Here is a 19529-nt window from a genome sequence, read left to right on the forward strand (position 1 = left end):
GTCCAAATAGTAAGAAAGAAGCTACAGCATAGCAGAACACTCGAGGAAGAATCGAAACTACCATAGTCGGTATTTGAGTACTAAAAAATGAAACGGAAGAATGAGGCGCAGTGGCAGCCGCTGAATGGTGATCAGGTAGCCGCCCCAACGCCGCATCAATGCACGCTCACCACTCATAGTGCCCAGTTCACCCCAAAATAAACTTCAATGTGGTGGGGAATCCTACAGCTTCATGGATCTGAAACCGTGACAGGCACCGATGGACGTTTGCTCTTCCGGGCTTGCTATGCGACTGCAGGCGTTCAGGGGTGTTACATACGTGATGGTTGAAAACCAAGAAATTGCATTGTATCGGAATGAAATCACAGTATCTAAGACCTATGATGCATGCGTTTCCATCACATTTTCCTTTTGAGGAGAAGAAACGAAAGATAATGCAGGGGTTGTGGTGCGATTGTTTGAGGTTGTTCGCCCCTGGCGCGTTGCAGTGCGCTACAAGCACGCTGCAGGCGTAGGAAAGTCCATGTCACGTGAAAACATCTATTAGATATTCTAGACTCGGATGTCTGCTAATCAATTGGACTACTACGCTATGTCATTGTCCGTGGTCAGGATTTTGACTATGGATTTGTCAATTGGGGCCAGAATCCGTTTAGACGAAGGTTCCGTTCACCAAAACATTTTAATATAGCAACGCGAGGGGGTGCGGTTCCAGTTGGACGGATGACCGTGCACAGTTCTTGTCTCAGCTACAGTGCACAGAACATCGACTGCTTAGTTTAATAACATAGAGAATCACAGCTTTAGTAGGAGAGAGAGAGAGCAATAGTCCGCGAAGGGGTAATATATTGTGTGGGGCAGATTCTATAAGTAGAGGATCGTGTTCGTATCCCAAGTAGTACACATGACTGCTGATACCCATGCATTGGGCAGTGCAAGGCCTAATGCTTGAATGCACGCACTTCCCTCCTCCTGGGCATTGTCAGTATCCTGGAAGTACGGGCTAAACGCGCGACATTGAAAACATACCACCAGTTCGTGAATCCTACAGTGCTTACATCAATACCAAGCTTCTTCAAAGCGGTTGTGTCCAAGTGGCAGTCATAGGGCCTTTTAATGTCATCCTGTTGTTCCTCTTTGGGTTTATACGGCTCCAGCCCCTCGAGCGGTAGCCCTAGTATCTCGCCAAACGCCTCACATATCTGCCATTTGGTCATCTTGTCTTCAGAAGAAAATTGTAGTATAGTTGGTAGTTCCTTTCCTGTTGGAGGATTTAGGTATAGCTTGCAGATATCAAGACACACCCGTGCAACATCTTCGGTATTGGTTGGAAAACGTTGGGCGTAGTCATCGATCTTAATTTTCGGATCAGAAGGCTTTATCTCCTGCGATGCCCATACTTGTGACATTAACACATTCACAGCGCTTTCGGAAGGCTCACAGGGCCCGTATAAGATAGGGACACGGAGGACAATGCTTGGGATTCGTAGACCCTGATTTTTGCCGCTTTCGTCACGACTAGCCGCTCTGCTTGACACACCCAATATCGCTTTCTCTCCCTCAAGCTTTGTTTGACCATAGACGTTCGAGGGATCTGGGGTGGAGACATTTGTGTAAGGCGCTTCGCCAGGACGTCCGGGGAAGACGTAGTCTGTAGAGATATAGATGAGAAAGATGCCACGCGAGGAAGTTGTAGATGCGAGATTGCCTGACGCTGTTACGTTAAGGGCGTGTGCGGTATCTGGGTCGGCGGCACAGGAGTCTGGAGAGCGGTTTGCTGCGCCTATTCAAGACATACAATCAGCATTAAAGAGCACCAAAGAGGCTAGGAACCCCAAGGAATTCCATCCTAGATAAGTCGTGAGAAGAAAGCTCAACTTACAGTGAACGACAACATCCGGCCTTTAATGACCCTCATCACCAATCAGATAGCTGTTCTAGTATTCCACTCAGTCCAACAAGATCGTCATACTTTACTTCATCTAGAACCCTCACTACATCGTCCGTGTCCAGTAAATCGAGCTTGACGGTAGAGGGTGGATTACATCGTGTCAGACCGGTGCCTACTGCTTCATATCCAGCACCTTCAAAGGCCTTCACGACCTCGCGACCAAGTAAACCCGTTGCTACACGTATTGTTAAGAAAGCAGCATCAGCATATTGCAATTTTTAGGGATATCATACCGCCGGTGACAAGTGCCGTCTTCATGGTGAAGTTGGAGGGTGCTTGGCTCGTCGCCCCGCTACTCCGTTGTGCCTCACCTCAACACGCTAATTCAAAACTCGAACTATGGAGTTACCTATGCTTGTCCAGCCCTTGGGCTAGTCACCAAGGCAGGTTAGCTTCAATACACATGTACTTAACTATGCAAGGCTTCTTAAGGCTCGTCAGTGATCATGGCAATCTCTTCCTTGGAGTCTCACACAAGGTGAAAACATCAACGAAAAGCGGTTCTGAGAGGCCTTCACAGGTTGTTTTCCAAAAATTCCCAGCCGATCCGAAGACCAACAGGAGCAGTCAAATAGTTGTAGTTTTCAACTAGCAAAAACACGGTCTCGGACGAATCCTCACTGACACGCGTATGCCCTTGCACTAGGATGAGGAGTAGAAAGGGGACGGGGGAAGGGCGAGATTTATACAAAGAAAAATGCCAAGCCGCTAGGTATTAGCCAAGCTTTATCACGCGCTCACAGAAACACTCTAGGCAGAAGGAAAAATCATCCGTCGCGATGCATCCCGTTTACTTTGCGATATTGGAATTGAAGGATCCATAACAAAATGAGGCGTTACTCATTTTACCCGTTGCCAGCTAATTGGTCTTCTGCTTGGGCATTGGGCCTCCAGAGCGGAACACAAAAAATCTGTACAATTTTCTGAATTAAGTAAAGGCTCGTTCAGTGATCCCATCATAAGCATACTTTGAGCTGCACATCCTCAGAGGCCAAATAAAAACAGCCTGCTCTAGCGATTCAAAGATGCACATGTTGAAATTCGAAATGATTATCTCCCTAAGTCTCCACGGTGCATTCTTTAATGCCCCTTTAGCTCTGCGTTCCAACCTTTATTTTTCATGTTCACGAATCCAGAGTTTGCTATCAGGACTAATAAGCCGTCCCGGGTTGACACCACAACGTAAACAGTGTAGGAGATTGGTCCCCTCTCTCTTAATCCACAGCCGTGAACATATAAATCAAATCACGTCAATAATACTTAGCCTCGAATAGTTCAAGACTCTCCACCACGCCAAGCTATATCCATGTGACCGCTTGCCGAATGTGCCCCGCTGAAGCCTAAGTGCATGGTCAGTCTAGCCCATCAGAGCCGCATCGCATATCAAGCAAGACCTCCCTGTGAATGAGTTGTTCAGCCGCTTGCACTACCTTCGCCCCACGGCTTTTCGACTCCTGAAAAGATCAAGGCCATTGCGGGGAACTCATACCATTATACTTGATCTCTTCAACCCGCTCGCTGTCGACATCTACCCCTGCACGCGATTTCGCGATCCTTCAGGCAACTGCTTGCAGCAATTTGCAACCCGGATCATCGCTTGCCTCCAGAATATCCCACTTTCTCAGCCCTAAGCCTCTAACACCCACCTCTTTGCCTTACCAACATACATCTTAACGCGCAACCTCCGCCTCTACCAAGGCCGCTATCGATTAGAAACTAAGTTGAATCGCACAGGTCACTTTAACGGCATCGCAGAGAGTCTTGGCTTCGTCATCTTTCCTCAGCCGCCACCCCTCAGGGTCTTGCTACCCTTCCTAACCCTCGTTTCCAACCGCCTATACCTGATATTCCTCACTCTTGTAACCGCCTTTAAATCATCGCCACCATGGAGAACAATCAACAGCCATTCGATCAAACAAAGTACATCGACAATGCTATCCGCGCAGTCAAACAAAAGAAGCCCTTGCCTGAAATTGATTTCACTTTGCATACTATGGAGGATGGTTCTCAAGTGAGCACGATGGAACGAGTCTGTAAAGGTACGGTCTAGCAATATAATTAGTTTCCAGTGGTGGAGGAGGTTTGAAGATCATACCACTGCCCGCAAACCACTAGATTCTTGTGCTCACTCAATTGGATCGCAGATGTCCAGGCTCCTGCTTTCCATCCCCCGTCGCAGGAACAGTTCCTCTCGTCAACCGACCGAAACAAGCCAAATCTCCAATTCCTTAAGCAACATTTTTACCGCGAAGGTCGTTTGACTGAGGAGCAGGCGCTGTGGATTATACGTAAGGGTACAGAGATCCTAAAGGCGGAACCCAACCTTCTGGAGATGGACGCGCCAATTACTGTATGTGGAGATGTTCACGGGCAGTACTACGACCTCATGAAGCTCTTTGAAGTTGGTGGCGATCCAGCCGACACCAGATATCTCTTTTTGGGAGACTATGTCGACCGAGGTTATTTCAGTATAGAGGTTAGTACAGGCATTAATTATGCATACCACGCCATTGACCGTGTTCTAGTGCGTACTTTACCTCTGGTCCTTGAAGATCTGGTATCCAAGTACACTCTGGCTGCTTCGAGGTAACCATGAATGCCGGCATTTGACCGATTACTTTACCTTCAAGCTCGAATGCAAGCACAAGTACTCCGAGGCAGTCTATGAGGCCTGCATGGAATCTTTCTGTGCTCTACCGCTGGCGGCAATTATGAATAAACAATTCCTATGCATACATGGAGGGCTGAGCCCAGAACTTCATACTTTGGAGGATTTGAAGAGCGTCTGTTGCACCTATACAATACTAGTTGGTTGCTGCTGACTGCTTTTCTAGATTGACCGCTTTCGGGAACCTCCTACTCATGGCCTAATGTGCGACATTCTTTGGGCTGATCCTCTGGAGGAATTCGGCCAAGAGAAGACCAATGACTTCTTTGTTCACAATCACGTGCGAGGGTGCTCTTATTTTTTCTCTTACCCTGCAGCGTGCGCGTTCCTTGAGAAGAATAATCTCTTGTCTATTATTCGTGCCCACGAAGCCCAGGATGCCGGATATCGTATGTACCGCAAAACTCGGACTACAGGATTCCCTAGTGTTATGACCATATTCAGCGCCCCCAACTACTTGGATGTGTATAACAATAAGGCTGCTGTTTTGAAGTATGAGAACAACGTCATGAACATCCGACAATTCAGTATGGCCTGCATATCTGCAGAATTTGATATCCCGCTAATTCAATCCCAGATTGCACACCCCATCCATACTGGCTGCCTAATTTCATGGACGTGTTCACCTGGTCTCTACCTTTCGTCGGCGAGAAAAGTGCGTACCAATCATGTTCTAGTTGAGAGATAGACTAACCCGCCACAGTTACTGACATGCTCATTGCCATTCTCAATACCTGCTCCAAGGAGGAACTCGAGGAAGAAACACCAAGTTCCATATCTTCGGGTCCCTCATCACCACCGCTCTCCTCGGCAAACATAGATCCGGAATCCACCGAGTTTAAGCGACGCGCAATCAAGAATAAAATTCTTGCTATTGGTCGTCTTTCTCGAGTATTTCAGGTACTGCGCGAAGAATCAGAGCGTGTTACCGAGCTAAAGACAGCATCCGGTGGCCGTCTCCCCGCAGGAACCCTTATGCTTGGCGCAGAAGGCATCAAGCAAGCCATCCATAGCTTCGAGGACGCCAGAAAAGTCGATCTCCAGAATGAACGGCTACCACCTAGCCATGAAGAAGTTAAGAAATCACACGAAGATAGCAGAACTCAGGCACTTGAAAAAGCTAGCAAGGAGGCTGAGAATGACAGCGGACTCGCAACTGTGGCTAGACGAATCAGCATGTAAGTTCTGTTCAGAATTACATATCAAGCTAGACAACTAACGTGGTCCAGGTCCTCGGGTTCTGGACGGGGTAGAAGAAGCTAAATGAAATGGGTTGCCTATAGGTACTTGTTTAGTTTGAAGAGCACCACTTTACGGTGTCAAATTTGGTTTTGGCTGGAGGAAATGTTCTGTTTGGGATACCACACTTCCATGTGAAATCGATAACCAGTACCACTAGAGAACTGTATCCAATGATGATTAATAATGAACGAGCTGTTCTTGGACATCACTGCTAGGAAATGCCGGTCGCGTCAGGGACGAGACTAGTATTCTCTTAGCAGTAGAATTAGCTAACTGTTCTCAATTTTGCACTAATTTATAGCACCACAAATGCTTGGGGTAGGAATATTTTTGATCTGAAATCCGAGTTTTGGTGATTCCCGTCCGAGCATTGCTTGGCGTTCTTAAATTTCATCGTCGGCAACATGAGCGAGGTTCACGGCCAATAAACTCAATGCCTCCACGGATACCCTCCGTGCGGCAAACCTCCAGGGCAACGAGAAATAGGCCGACCGACATTTTCTTCTGCCCCTCATGCTCCATCTGGAGACTCAACCAACCTAGAGTCGCTACGCTTAGAATTCCTCCGCAAGCCCGAGCTCTCTCACGTTTCCGGAATGCCTCTACACTCGTGTCTACAACAGCAATCAACCCACCATTGGAGGTTGCTGCCCACAACCAGGAGCTATATCGGACACTAGACGGGTTGAAACAGAATGCGGCGAACTATGTAAATCTAAGCCGGCTTCAATTGGCGTTGAGGGGGCTAGAGACAAAAGAAGCGGTGGTACGGGTGGCTGGTAGGCATAACACTTCACGTCAAACGCTCTGGATAACGGAAAGCTGATGGAATGACTGCTCTAGTCCTCAGCATGGGCGATCAGAAAATCGCACGAAAGCTGACTCGATTACTGCTCGTTGACCCGCTGGCCGCAGAAGGCGCTTGGGAGCAGCAACTGGAAGACACGAGGCTTGATGATGGGAGAGGAATTTTATTACGGTTCTATCACCACTCATACAACTGTTGAAATAACTGCTTACTGGTTTCCTCAGCCATGGTGACGAAACCGACGTACACCCACCAAATCCACTCCTACAAACCATTTCTCTTCCTTCCAGAGTCCTACACAAGAACAACCTTGAAGTTCTCATATATACACTTAATGTCAACGTAACAGGTCCAGGAAGACCCACAGACTCAGATAGACCTAAGGATGCGATATTAGTACCCAGCCTTCAAACCCCAACCTCATCGTCTGGGAGGGTTACACTAGTTACGTACCCTGTTCATAAAGCCATCGTCATTGGACAGGGAATTCGAAGCAGTGTAGCCTATGGTCGATATACAGCTGATACCGTCGAAGGTATCTCGCCGGAAATGGTAAAGGTTGCTATAGGTCTGCCAGCACCTCAGGACGAAGCTTTGCAAGACACTTCAGATGCATTCATAATCGTCGATGTGGACACCGCTGCAAAAGCGCTTTCAAAATTTAGAGAATCGACAGCGAATTCCGTAGCTTACGAACAAGGATGGTTCAGGAGTGGAATGCCTGCGCTTACAGATTGGCTTGCCAATGGGGTTGAACAATCTGAATCAAAAGTCAAACCTGCCGTCAAGAACTTGATTGCCTCGATACTAGATGATATCGAGGCAAACATCACTAAGGAAGATGCGCAGCGGCTAGAAGAACTTGTTGCATCAACCGTTTCAGAGAGCACTAGACAGCCTATCCTCGAGTCCATCAAAGTGTGGGCTGAGCATGGGCATATCGAACTCCGAGATCAACTGGAAGGGGCTTTCGCTGGGAAAAACTGGCGGAAGATTGCCTGGTGGAAACTCTTCTGGCGCGTTGATGACGTTTGGATGATCGCCTCCGAAGTCTTGGAGCGACGCTGGCTTGTCGACGCCGAAAAGGAGTGTATTTACCTTGCTGGCCACATTGAACAAGCCGGACTCTTTAAAGAAGTTGAAAGATATAACGAAGACTTGCTGCGCAAAAGGCCAGAAAATGTTGACCAGCATACCCTCGGAACGTATCCACCTCTGCCACATGAAATTGTAGCTCTAGAAAAGCGTAAGGCGAAACTGGTGGACGATGGTGAAGTAAAATTCCCAGAACCCAAGCCGTGGCCCGCGCAGATTCCAATCACCCGCGCTCTCCTATTGAGCGAAACCGTTCCTCCGCTCCAAGCACTCGCGCAGAAGCTTGTACTTCAGACATTATCGACCACATTACTGACATCCGTTCTTTCGGCTTTGCTATACGTTTCGATCTCCACATCTCTTTTTGAAGCTGGAGCTGTAGCGGCGCTTGGCCTCGTCTTTTCCCTCAAGAGGATGCAAAAGAAGTGGGAAAGCGCCCGAGGCTTTTGGAAAGGCGAGATCAGGGAAGAAGGGCGGAAAGCGCTAAAAGATACAGAGGATAAAATCAGGCTTATTGTGCAAACCACCGGAATGCCAAAACTAGATGTTGACGGCGCAGAAGAAAAGAGAATTGCTAAAGAAGCTATCCAGAAGGCGAGGGAAGCACTAGAGAGTTCATAACGTTAACTCACAGGACGGCTTGTAAATTATCTGTATACCATAAATACCTACTAATTGACAATGTATCATTTGGCTGCATAACTTTTGGTTTCTGCTGTGTTAAGTCTATGCCCGGTTTATATTTAGCTTCCTTTGCGCTTATTCGGAGTTTTGGGCGTATTATGTACAGTACACGTTTTACCCTTTCGTGACTTGTCGAGCCTGCACTCAAGTCAACCGGTTATTACTATGCCAAATTGTGTAGCTTACGGTGTCTTATCCATTATTTTCCTCATTCAACCTCTTTACCTCCTAATTTACTACAGTAATACACGTAGCCTCCCAGCCCTTTTAGCAAGCGCTGCTGTATCGCGGCATGCTCTCGAGTCTCAGCCCGCGATTTATACAGCTTAGAGGCCTAGCTTGACTTTTCCGACAGCCTATCTTATCCCTTAACACATTAATCCGGGTCCTCAGGTTATCGATAAAGATCGACCAATCAGATCAGCTAAATTCGGTGCCCGTACTCAGGAATATATATGAATAAGCATTCCGAAGTACGCGTAGAGTACATATTAGCTACTGTCACACGGGAATGCAGGTGTATGGTGGTGTGAGGACTCCATAAGGTGGAGTAGTCTCGAAGGATGAGAATATATACAACAGACGAAAGCAATCACGTGATCTCAGGAAGCTCCTGTGGATGTCCACGTACCCCCCCCCTACCAACAGCTACCATATGCGTAGATATTCTGCTTCCTTGTCTAGCGGATAGAGCTCCGCGTGCTTATTTATCCACTCTACAAGCTTATCCATAATCTCATCCGTAAAGGATAGTCTAAATAACTCGAAAAGATTGTATATATCAATGTTAGAAGGGAGGTTCGGTGAGCCATGGTCGTCCTAATTATTAATATGGAGAGGTTCGAATTCGGGCAACGGCCAGGGTTTGGGGGGAGCTGTTTTCGCCGTCTTATTTGAGGGAACGTTATATCGAGTCTTCTAAACAAGGTCTACATCAATTCTAACACGATTAGAAGGCATGGTGGCGGTATAATTGATGATTGAATTCTATATAGATATACGCGTTGTCTTGAAAACGGTGCTCGCACGGACCACTTACTCTGAGGACCCTTACTCGAAATCTCCAACAGGCAAACATCCTTTAACCCAATCCGAACGAACCTTAGGTTAACACTTCCCGAAAAAACCAATATTCAGTGTCCCATAAATCTCACTTCCTAAGACCACAATTCCGTAAATTCTCAGATCAAGGGCCAAAAAAAGCAATGAACGATGGCGAATTCTAGAGTCGACCACTCAAACATCTCTTTCTGGTTCTTCTTATGCTGGAAGATTTTGTGCCCTTATGATCGATCGAGCTGTGAGAAGGGCGGCGCTCACCTTCAGCCTCGCGGCATAGATCCCTGGTGGAGCGGTCTTTTATCTAACATATTTTATCCTCCAAAGTTACAGAACGGACCGATAAACTGTGAAACTTACTGTGGAGACTGGGCGTCACCGGGTCGCTCTAACTGCTCCCTTTGGGTGCCCCCAGCTATGAGTATAATTCCCAGTGCATAGCACTGCCTTATGCGGCATAGGAAGGCTGACAAAATGTATACACTGTTAACTCCCCAATGAGGCCATGCTAAGGGCTTGTAGACACTTAGTAGTACGAATACGCAGTGGTTCCTAAGGAAACCGAAAGTAAGGATATAAAGGACCACAGGCAACTTGCAGGTACCACGCAGGCGGAGCCCAAAGCAGTGATCTTTTTGGAGTGGAGTGGAGTGGATCTGGCATTGGATCCACTCCATCCAGATAGTAAATTATTTTACTCCAAGAGCTCCTTGGAGCTCCAAGTATATTTATATACTAAAAATATAAATACTTAGCGTTAATATAATACTATAAAAGAGTATAATAAAGGTAGTTTTAAGAAGAAATAAGTAAATAAGGCTAAAAGAGAAGGAATAGAAATAAGTATATAGAATTAGAGAAGAAGGAAAGAGGTAGGTAGAGGTAGATACAAGAAATAGGTGGTAAGCGTTTAGGTAAGCGAACATGAAGGTACTTACACGTGATATACGCACGCACTAGATGTTTCCTTATTAGGTTGGATTTGGAGCTCTTGGAGCTCCACGGCCTCGAATCCACTCCATCCAATCAAACTATGGCTCCACCACGGAGCTCCAGAATTAACCCAGTTCAAAAAGATCACTGGCCCAAAAGTGGAGAGATAGAATACGGGGTTTTCTCAGACAGAGTTTTCTCCCCACATGTATATAAGGCGTAGTCCGCGTGGGCCCGATACGGATTCGCATCGGAGGTTAAGCAATGAATAAATAATAATGGCACGAACACAGAGAGCCAGTTAGTGCAATATTGGTTGAGCTTTTTGAGAACAGCAACTTTTAAATACATGCTTTGCTGCATGCAAACTGCAATAGGCCATCACGCCTATAGTCACCGCCTTATAAAATCAATTATGTTCTTAAAGGAATCTAGTAGACTTCATCCGAGCCATATCTTACTAATGCTTGCCATTAAGATGTCTTTAGTGTAGAACACTAGCATCACTGATAGTCATACAGGTTTATCTTTCTCTGAAGAAGTTAATCATTGCTACTATTTCTGTTGGATGCCAATTAACACCAAAAAGACCGGTCCTTTAACAGCGCTAATTAGGACGATGTATAGCCTCAAATTCCGGTTAACAATTTCTCAATGGTGGTTATTGGGTTATTTAGATGCTAAAGATAATGAAGGAACTGCCTTTATTCTATAATTCGGAGTGATACTGTAGGATGGTTGCCCGGAAATAACGGACGCCTGAGGGATTTGACTAGCTTTTATCTTGCCCAAGAGTACGCGATATTTAGGCCTCCGCGGCGAGTGACAGGAATGGAATCTACGGTTAAAGATAGTCGAGACTGGCAATTCTGGAGTTCCCTTTTTCTAGAATATATAAGTATTGAGATGTATTTCTCGAAGCCATTAATATGAAGGGTGCTCACGATATATAACGGGATCTGTGGTGTAACCGGCGGGTTGGTTGCAAGTGAAGAGCATGAACGTCCTGATTGCTAACTTTTCGAAGGAAGAGTTTACTCATGCGATCATGAGACGGTAAACGGAAATTGATTGGGGGCCATCCGGCTACTCTGACGTTGTTTATTAGTGATCTATGTCTTACTGAACTTCTCGACATAGTTGGAGCGGGAACTGCTTCGTTGTTACGTTATTGCTGATCTTGTGAGCTTCCTCCAACCCTCCATGAATTGGAGGTATGTCCTATGCCACTGTTAGCTTATTTGCATAATCAAAGGTCGAGATGCGGCTCATAACCCGTGCTCTGATATGCAGAACCGAATTGATGGATTGAAGTGATGGGAAATCTAAGTTTCATATTGAGAAGCGGAGGCAATGAGATGGCATGATCCACTCATCGATCGGTGCAACAAATGCACATCAATGAGCCTTCCAGCGTTAAGTTGTTTCCTCTGCTGACTTTTGATATAATCCTGCTAATTTCGAGAACACCGTCAGGTTTTGAGTCCAAACATTCGGCTTTTAAGTCTGGTATGTGGGGCCTGATTGCACTTGTACGGTTAATTTGGTTGACCGTCTTGTGGCTATGCGCAAAAACTTGAATCATCTACGTCTTCTCTTCTAAACATATCGTGCTACTATCGAAAAGCATAGGAACTACACTCAAAGCTAGGTCTCTCGTAAATGAGGTAGTAATAAACTGGAGACAGCGCCTCTCTTACGGAAGGTGGTCGACGAATTGCAAATGGATTTGTCACATAGCATTGAAGAAACTTGCTGCTAGATTAAGAAGCACAAGTGACTCGCAAGGGATAGTAGGCTACTTTGTATACCTGACCAGTAGCTATTGGCTTTGGTGATATATATACCGAGATAATTTCTAGGATGTAGTATAGCAGCAAGAAAGCTCGAGGAACATAAAAAGGCGAAAAGGAGAGTTATTGGATCATAATTCATAATTTCCTACTTAGCGCGCCATGAAGTGCCCCAACTCGACTAACTCCCTCCGTTTATCCCAAACATTCAAAATTTCCCAATTTGCCCATAGCCTTAAAACGCTCTACAGAACTGCTTCAATTCCCTGAGAGTTACGACGGCTTAGGCAGTGGCCATGGTGCCGTATCCGCGTCCACCATTCTGCACGTGGTCGCTGTAGACACCAGGTGCAGGCCTGTTGTCGTAGATGCCAGCGCGTGCTTCGTCACGGCGCTTGTAGTAGACGTACTCAACGTAGAAGGCATGGATGTGGCCGGGGAAGTAGCTGTCAAACAACAATTGTTAGCTAGGTGTTCCCATAATGCCAGAGTGCTCAACTGGTTGAATGAAAGTTTGTTGGTAGTAGAAGAATGAGATTAATGTAAGTATTCCTAGGTTACGGGAATCGATACTGGGAGCTGGGGATATGATTTGGAGAGGAACAGACCCCAAGATAGTGAGCAAGATATTAATGAGCAGATCCGCACCGCAACCGGCGACAAGAAAGACGCCGATAGGAGGGACTAGTAGCGGACCTGATTAGTGGTTGTGTAAACATCATCGTCTTCGCAAACTCACCGAAAATGGTTATGATGATGAGAAGAATAGCACTAATCATTCTGTCCTCGTTAGGCTAGTTCATTCGCAGCTTGCGTTATTCGTTTGAATTGGCGGAGAAGTTGACGCTCAGTAGTGTGGAAGACTATACAATGAGGTGTAGCGAGGTGTGAAATGAGAGGTTGGAGTTGTGTGAGGGCTTGATATTTGTATGGAGTCATTCAAGTTTGTATAGAGGGGCGAAACAGGTTTGCGTCACAATATGTGGCGATATTGTGGCTGTGATGTGGCGCGCAACAAGCCCGATCACGTGCATGAGCTTGGAGTAACTTCCATTGTTTACCTTGTGGATCCGTCTTCGTTCATATCTAAATATTGGTAAAGGCAATCATGGAATATATACGGAGCAAAAATGTATTTCTTTTTCCTTTTTGGGACTAGTGGATATCCCATAAGGTCGCTAAGTTAGAGACCCTCCAGAGAGGCCTAAAACCTCAGCAACCTTATGGGCACCTTATGGGGGGGGAACCGCTAGTCCCAAAAGGAAGGGGAAATCTTACTTTTAGGAGCGGATGAGGCTCTGCGATAAGATTTTGCCGTACGTTGATCACTACTTAATTGGTTGTAGATCAGGGTGCCTTGGTGTAGATCCTCATGTCTTGTTCTTATTCTTGATCTCCCATTCGACAGATTTGTATGATAATATTTTAGCTACCCTTCTACTACTCCACCATAAGCTATTAGATATCTAGCCATTTATAGGGAACGTAAATGATAGTACAGTAAAATCTCTTTAGCACGATACCGTTTGTTCGGCCAAGCGTATCGTAATACCAATGGTATTTGACTCAGCATGCTCAGACCAAGAAACAGATGAATATCCGCTGCGCGGATAATCGAATATCCGCAAGCTAACCTATTCGATCGATCCATCTGTTTCTTGGTCTGAGCCACTTTGGCAAGCTTTTGGAAGCCGAGCCGGTCTGTTTGTATGAGGCAAACCATCAACTTTAACGAAATTAATGTAAGCAACCGCCACGTCTATTATCCTGTCAATACCTGCATTAGAATTGCCTTAATCAGCTCTCTAATCGATGGATTTTCCAGAACCAACTGCCAGCCATGGGCGCATCTAAAAGGCGTCGAAGAAACCCCTCTATTTCGTCTAGCAGGAGCCAGTCTTCTCAAGCTTTTGACAATAAACTACCCTCTCTATTAACCAATACCGCTGGAGGATCAAGAGATACAGCGGATATAGTGCCCGAGGGCATCAGCCGTCTTGTCCCACCCCCATCATCTCCCCTATCGTCTCCCCCGTCGTCTCCCCCATCGCTATCCGCAGCTCAATGGCGGTCCTCAATAGCCTACTCACCACTGCCAAACTACATAGATCCCCAAGAGGATGAAGAAGCAGGAGTTGATGAAATACCCGCAATATCCGCAATATCCGCCGAGAAGATATCCGCTGCAGAGAAGGTCCGGGTAATTGTCGACCGTCTTAGGCCATGGCGGATGTCTATAGGAGACCTAGCGCTTGAATGGATTACAATGGCTGAAGGTTCACGCAAGGCACTAAAGAAAAAAAGAGCAAGGGAGCTCCTTAACAAACTCCTAGAGGATGCTGATATCCTAGATATCTATACTGAAGAGATGGAGAAGCGCGGCATAGTGGGTGCTAGTGTTGCTCTTACTATCCAGGGAGAGCTTGAAGAGCTAAGGGAGAAAGAGTCACTATTTGGCAGCTTTGACCAATATGCGGATATTGAGCAGCTTGACCTTGGGCAGTGCTATCAAGCCGTAAAGACTTACGCACCTACACTAGAGCATGTAATTACAGCATGTCAAGAGGGTCGACGCAAATGTTCTCCGCATGAAGGCCGTGCGGTTCTAATAGCTTCTACGCTTGCATTTGGCCTTTCACGAAACTCCGCAAACTGTATCCCACGGCTGCTAGGGATGTATCTCCAAGCCAACGGCGTTAAGCGCCGCGTGCTTTCTGTGCTCCATGGGCTTGGATTAATTGATGGTTATACCACTTTGAACCGGCAGAAGGAGCGGATAGCCCAGGAATCAAGGTTTAGCCCACAATCTCCGCGGTGCAGGTATATACTAACCTACATACAGGTGAAAATCCGCTTAATGGGTGCAGCTTCTAATACTATTGTTGTCTATGATAACTTCGACTACCTCCAACGAGTTCAGCATCAAACACTTGGGGATACTGGGACGTTCTATTCGCGCACGACTGGCAAGCTTGTCTTTGGTGTAAGTATACCTAATGGTGGGCTTCGACAGAGCATGCTTCGTGCGGATATTCCAATTAAGTTCTCGGATATTGCAGAGGCTCCAGGTAATTTACAAGACGAGATACAGAAGCAGATCTCGACAGCTTTAATCTATAAAGCCATTGTAGAGGCGTACCCAGGCCTTGATATATTACTCAGCAAAAACCCGCGGTTCAAACATCCACGTATGCCTTCTATTAATGTAATACCCGCTGCGCGGACGTCTAGGTTTAACCTAGGACCTATTATGACTGGAGAGGCTTCTATATCTGAAACCTATAAGGTACTAGACGACATTTTTCTCCATCAAATGAATCTACAACGCACCGATAAAGCATTTGAGGAGCGACTGTTTCTGATCTATGGTGATCAAAAGACCGCAAAGCTTATTCGGTCATGTCAGGGAGAACGTACTGAGTCAATATCCGCCTATGATAGCCTGCGTTGGGCTCTGCCTATTCCAGCTCTTTGGCACCTAAAGCTGAACTACCTGTATATGGTTATACGGTATCACTATGGTGGCAAGCAATCAGCCCAAGAGTACTCTACGCTGTACACCCACATGAACCACCTAGGTCGAAGAAATATCCCAGCCGAGCGCGCGCCGTTTCATCATATGGAGGAGCTAATTCTCCATAGCTTCGACGCTCGTATCATAGCGTTGCTCCATACTCAGATTAAGGAGTCTTGTAACACCAAGTCGCCTATAGATATCAAGCGGTACCTTAAAAGCCTATCTCCGCAACGTCTATTAGCAGTGGTCGAGGATATCCGCACAGCGGTTTTCGGTCAGGAAGTCTCTCGGGCGGCCAACCATGCCAGCCAGCCTGCGGAACCACGGCAAAAGGGTCACCTTAAGCAGGCTGGCAGTGCTGCATCCTCACAAACACTTTCTAAGCCTGCTGATGCAGAGTTTCTAACGCACGTCCGCTTTTTACAACTGGTAGAGACGTACAAGGTCCTCAAGCACGCCATCAAGCTTGCGGATATTGGCCTGCTCAGCCGCGTGCTCCCCCGCATTTGTATCTATTTCGCAGGTGGTCGAAACAAGAACTATCTACCAGAGATGTTACGTTTCTTCCAGTTAACTTCAACAGATGCTTGTTCCCCTGAGCTCCAGCAAGCTATCCTAGTAAATAGTCTAGTGAATATCCGCGGCGAACAGGATAGTCACTACCCGATAGATCTCGACAACGAGCTACTTAATGGGGAGCTAAAGCAGCTTATGCACACTCGTGGCAATTCGACATTTAACCTAGACTCACTCTTCCGCTGGAGCATTCATATGACTAATTATACAGGGCCACTACGTGCAAAGTTTGAGATCACGTTCGGCGAACGGATGTCTACTCGACATACTGTTAAATCTCCTGCAGCGGATATTCAATCGCTTGCTAATGCGATTGCCGAAGGTTCTATTATCCGCCGTCAGGCACGGCGAGCAAAGATGGAAGCGCCGCCTCTACTACAACTAGGTATTGAACGACTTAATCAATCTGCCCTCAACGAGTTCAATTCACGGCTAGGCGGTGATCTTTCCGCCGTGTTTGATGAGCTTGATCTCCATGACGATGATAATGAGCTAGATGGCTTCGTACTCCCTGCCGACTTTGCTCAAACCCAGCTTCAACCTGCGTATGAGTTGCTCGATGAGTAATACAAGATATTAGCTATAAGCTATTACTACAACCGTTCAATATCCGCTATAGTTAGTAGCACTGGTACATATTCCCAAGTAATTGATATTATTAATTAATTAATCTATTTAGTTCCTGGGCCGCGCTTGCTAGGGGTGTAGGGTATAAGGGGAAGGGGGGGCGTCATCCTAATAGATATCAGCTACTATGGTTGCAATATCCGCTTGGCGGATATAAGGTAAACTCACCTAGTATTAGCTAACCCCGCCTGATATCAACTAACCTCGCCTAATATTAGCCCGCTGTATACTAATTGGCGTTGCCGTTGATTTCCTGTAGTGCTCTTCGCATACGTTTGCCTCTGTTTAATCGCGCCGACCGCCTTTGCGGTACCAATAAAGACGTATCCAACTGGCGGGTTGCTGGCGGCATAGATGTATCTNACGGCTGGTATAAGGGTAATGATGGAGGAGTAGGAGCTGGAGACCCAAGAGTTGGCGAAGGCATAGGTACATCCTCTTCCTGAGTTATTGGCAAGAGGTCTATGGCTGACTGTTGACTAGCCTGCGATATATCAGCGCCACAGTGAGGCGCTGATTGCCACGGCGCTGATATTTCAAATCTCCTATCTGAAACCTGCGAAGCCCGTATAAGAGCCTGTGATAAGCGCTCATCCGCAGCAGCGTGCTGCTCTAACGCTTGGGAAAACCGCTCTGACATCTGCATAATTAACCCAGAAGAACCTGAGAGTTGCCCTATTTCTTTCTGTTTCTGCTTTCGTTCCTCATCTGCTAAAAGCTTAATAAGGGACGGAAGCTCCTCACCGAGGATATCAGGATCCCACTCAGGCATTGCTTGCCTTAATGATGCCGCATCTGGAACCCACCCTATGTTACAGAGGCGACAAAGCTGCTTATCCGGTATAACACAATTAACTGTAGGCGTCCATAATGTATCCTGATACCTGGCCTCCGCCCATTGCGTAAACCACTTCTGTATATTGCTTAACATAGGCTCCCGGCGGGTTTTCGCAATATCCGCACTATGGCTAGTGCGGATATCGTACTCGCAATCCATGAATATTGCTGGGTTGCAGTTACTGCAACACAAGTCTTTACTAACAGTAGACTGTGGGTCTCCATAGTGTGTAAGTTGTATTGCTCGTAAGCATACCTGATCCTCATTAACTAGCCGCCATAGGGTGAACGGCAGTTTACCACGCAACTGCGCATTAGTCAACCGCTTCTTTGGGCGTAGGGTCGGTACGATAAGCTCTTCAGGTAGGCGTACTGTAGAACCACCAGGGCTTAACCCACGCCCGCTTCTTGTATCTACCAACTGCTCAGTACTGACTGACGCTATAGATGAAGCATCGCCCGCAATATCCGCAGTCTCTGCGTTTTGTCGCCCGCGGATATCATTGCGCAGCGCGCTTGCGCGAAGATCGCCTATACACTGAGGTTGTGTATGCTTAGAACCACCTAATTCATCGCAAGGACCCCGCCAGCGGCTCTCAACCATAAAGATTGCTTCGCCTGAGAGGCCTTCTCCTCGGCCTGCCCGGCCAAACCGCTGTGCCAGCATATTACAGGATTTGTGGCGAGGCATTCCATATTGGATCGAACGGTAGATATCCGGGACATCTGCACCGTGTGCTACTGCATCTGATGCAACGAAAATTCGAATTCGAGACGTTGGGCGCGCGTATTCGGCGTACAAGCGGTCTTTGTCAATATCCGCAAGCGTTGCGTGGTAGCTCTGCACCGCTTCTCTAGCAACAGCAGCATCGTAGCCGCGATGGATCAACCAGCTGCGAATAGTATTACGACAGGCAGCTATCCACTCCTTAGAATCAAAGAAGATGATCGTCTTTGGAATCAGCTGAAGTTGATCGAACTGTTGGCGGTATGTCTGCTGTGCGGATATTAAGCGGCTTCTTGATTGCTCGCCTTCTCCTCGGTCACTATTACTAGCAGTGTGCGAATACACTGGAGCAGCAGCAATAGTAAAGTAAAGAGCTCGAAAGTCCTTCTTCTCTGGCGCGGTCATGACCCTCCGTATAATCTTTAGCTCCGGCCGATCGATTGGGGTTTTAATAACTTGTATATTAGGTTTAAACCCAGCNAGCTTGCATACAGTCCGAAACGTAGATGGGTCTAGTGTTGCGGTACATGCAAACCAAGGCTTATCAACTAAGACTGAACGTACTTTAAAGAGTTGTGTGTACGCTATACGGAAGGTCTCTCCCCAATCAGCAAGCAGGTGTACTTCATCAACCACCACAAGGGCAACATGGGAACGAAATATCGGGTCTATCAGAACCTTATGCAGCTTGTCACTAACCAAAAGCTCTGGGGAGATAAGGATATGTGTGTAGCTGCCCGTGCGGATATCCTCAATCAGCTCGGCGGATATTGTTTTCTCCCACACATGAACAGGTCGAACATAAGGTAGCTTTGCAATCTTTTTTACTTGCTCTGACCCAATCGCGTTAAGTGGAAGAACAATAATAACAACTGCATTAGGTACAAGACATGGTAGTGCTTGCATTATCATACTCTTGCCAAAAGACGTCTTTGCCACAAGCATGAGATCTCGCCGCTCAAATATCAGCACCCTCAGGGCCTCGAGCTGCTCCGTATGACCGCGGTACGGA

At 46.8% G+C, this 19529-nt stretch overlaps 6 protein-coding genes across 6 annotated transcripts; 3 read left to right on the plus strand and 3 right to left on the minus strand.

The window, feature by feature from the left end:
- Positions 1-941: 941 nt before the first annotated feature.
- On the minus strand, positions 942-2209 carry K441DRAFT_679879 (RmlD substrate binding domain-containing protein; the record flags this gene model as incomplete). The annotated part of the gene is made up of 4 exons (XM_067651316.1): positions 942-1783; positions 1883-1902; positions 1973-2126; positions 2185-2209. The coding sequence occupies 4 exons, from the start codon at positions 2207-2209 to the stop codon at positions 942-944; spliced, it is 1041 nt and encodes a 346-aa protein (XP_067500671.1).
- A 1500-nt stretch (positions 2210-3709) lies between these two features.
- On the plus strand, positions 3710-6246 carry K441DRAFT_226217 (Metallo-dependent phosphatase). The gene is made up of 7 exons (XM_067640618.1): positions 3710-3990; positions 4096-4427; positions 4477-4734; positions 4786-5146; positions 5197-5274; positions 5323-5797; positions 5876-6246. The coding sequence occupies exons 1-7, from the start codon at positions 3837-3839 to the stop codon at positions 5880-5882; spliced, it is 1665 nt and encodes a 554-aa protein (XP_067500672.1). The 5' UTR covers positions 3710-3836; the 3' UTR covers positions 5883-6246.
- A 44-nt stretch (positions 6247-6290) lies between these two features.
- Positions 6291-8586, plus strand: K441DRAFT_698691 (uncharacterized protein). The gene is made up of 3 exons (XM_067653092.1): positions 6291-6640; positions 6705-6840; positions 6894-8586. Exons 1-3 carry the CDS (start codon positions 6295-6297, stop codon positions 8383-8385), a joined length of 1974 nt encoding a protein of 657 aa, XP_067500673.1. The 5' UTR covers positions 6291-6294; the 3' UTR covers positions 8386-8586.
- On the plus strand, positions 8500-8825 carry K441DRAFT_226199 (uncharacterized protein). Its single transcript, XM_067640617.1, has one exon. It carries the CDS (start codon positions 8614-8616, stop codon positions 8776-8778), a length of 165 nt encoding a protein of 54 aa, XP_067500674.1. The 5' UTR covers positions 8500-8613; the 3' UTR covers positions 8779-8825.
- Positions 8826-12268: 3443 nt separating this feature from the next.
- K441DRAFT_642122 (UPF0057-domain-containing protein) lies at positions 12269-13149 on the minus strand. Its single transcript, XM_067646679.1, has 3 exons — positions 12973-13149; positions 12842-12917; positions 12269-12679 (listed from the first exon to the last, which is right to left on the minus strand). The coding sequence occupies exons 1-3, from the start codon at positions 13010-13012 to the stop codon at positions 12517-12519; spliced, it is 279 nt and encodes a 92-aa protein (XP_067500675.1). The 5' UTR covers positions 13013-13149; the 3' UTR covers positions 12269-12516.
- A 3858-nt stretch (positions 13150-17007) lies between these two features.
- K441DRAFT_226321 (uncharacterized protein) lies at positions 17008-19529 on the minus strand. Its single transcript, XM_067640619.1, has 2 exons — positions 17122-19529; positions 17008-17061 (listed from the first exon to the last, which is right to left on the minus strand). Exon 1 carries the CDS (start codon positions 19460-19462, stop codon positions 17183-17185), a length of 2280 nt encoding a protein of 759 aa, XP_067500676.1. The 5' UTR covers positions 19463-19529; the 3' UTR covers positions 17008-17061; positions 17122-17182.

Source organism: Cenococcum geophilum (genome assembly GCF_001692895.1).
Source record: "Cenococcum geophilum 1.58 unplaced genomic scaffold K441scaffold_41, whole genome shotgun sequence".
Taxonomy (NCBI): Eukaryota; Fungi; Ascomycota; class Dothideomycetes; order Gloniales; family Gloniaceae; genus Cenococcum; species Cenococcum geophilum.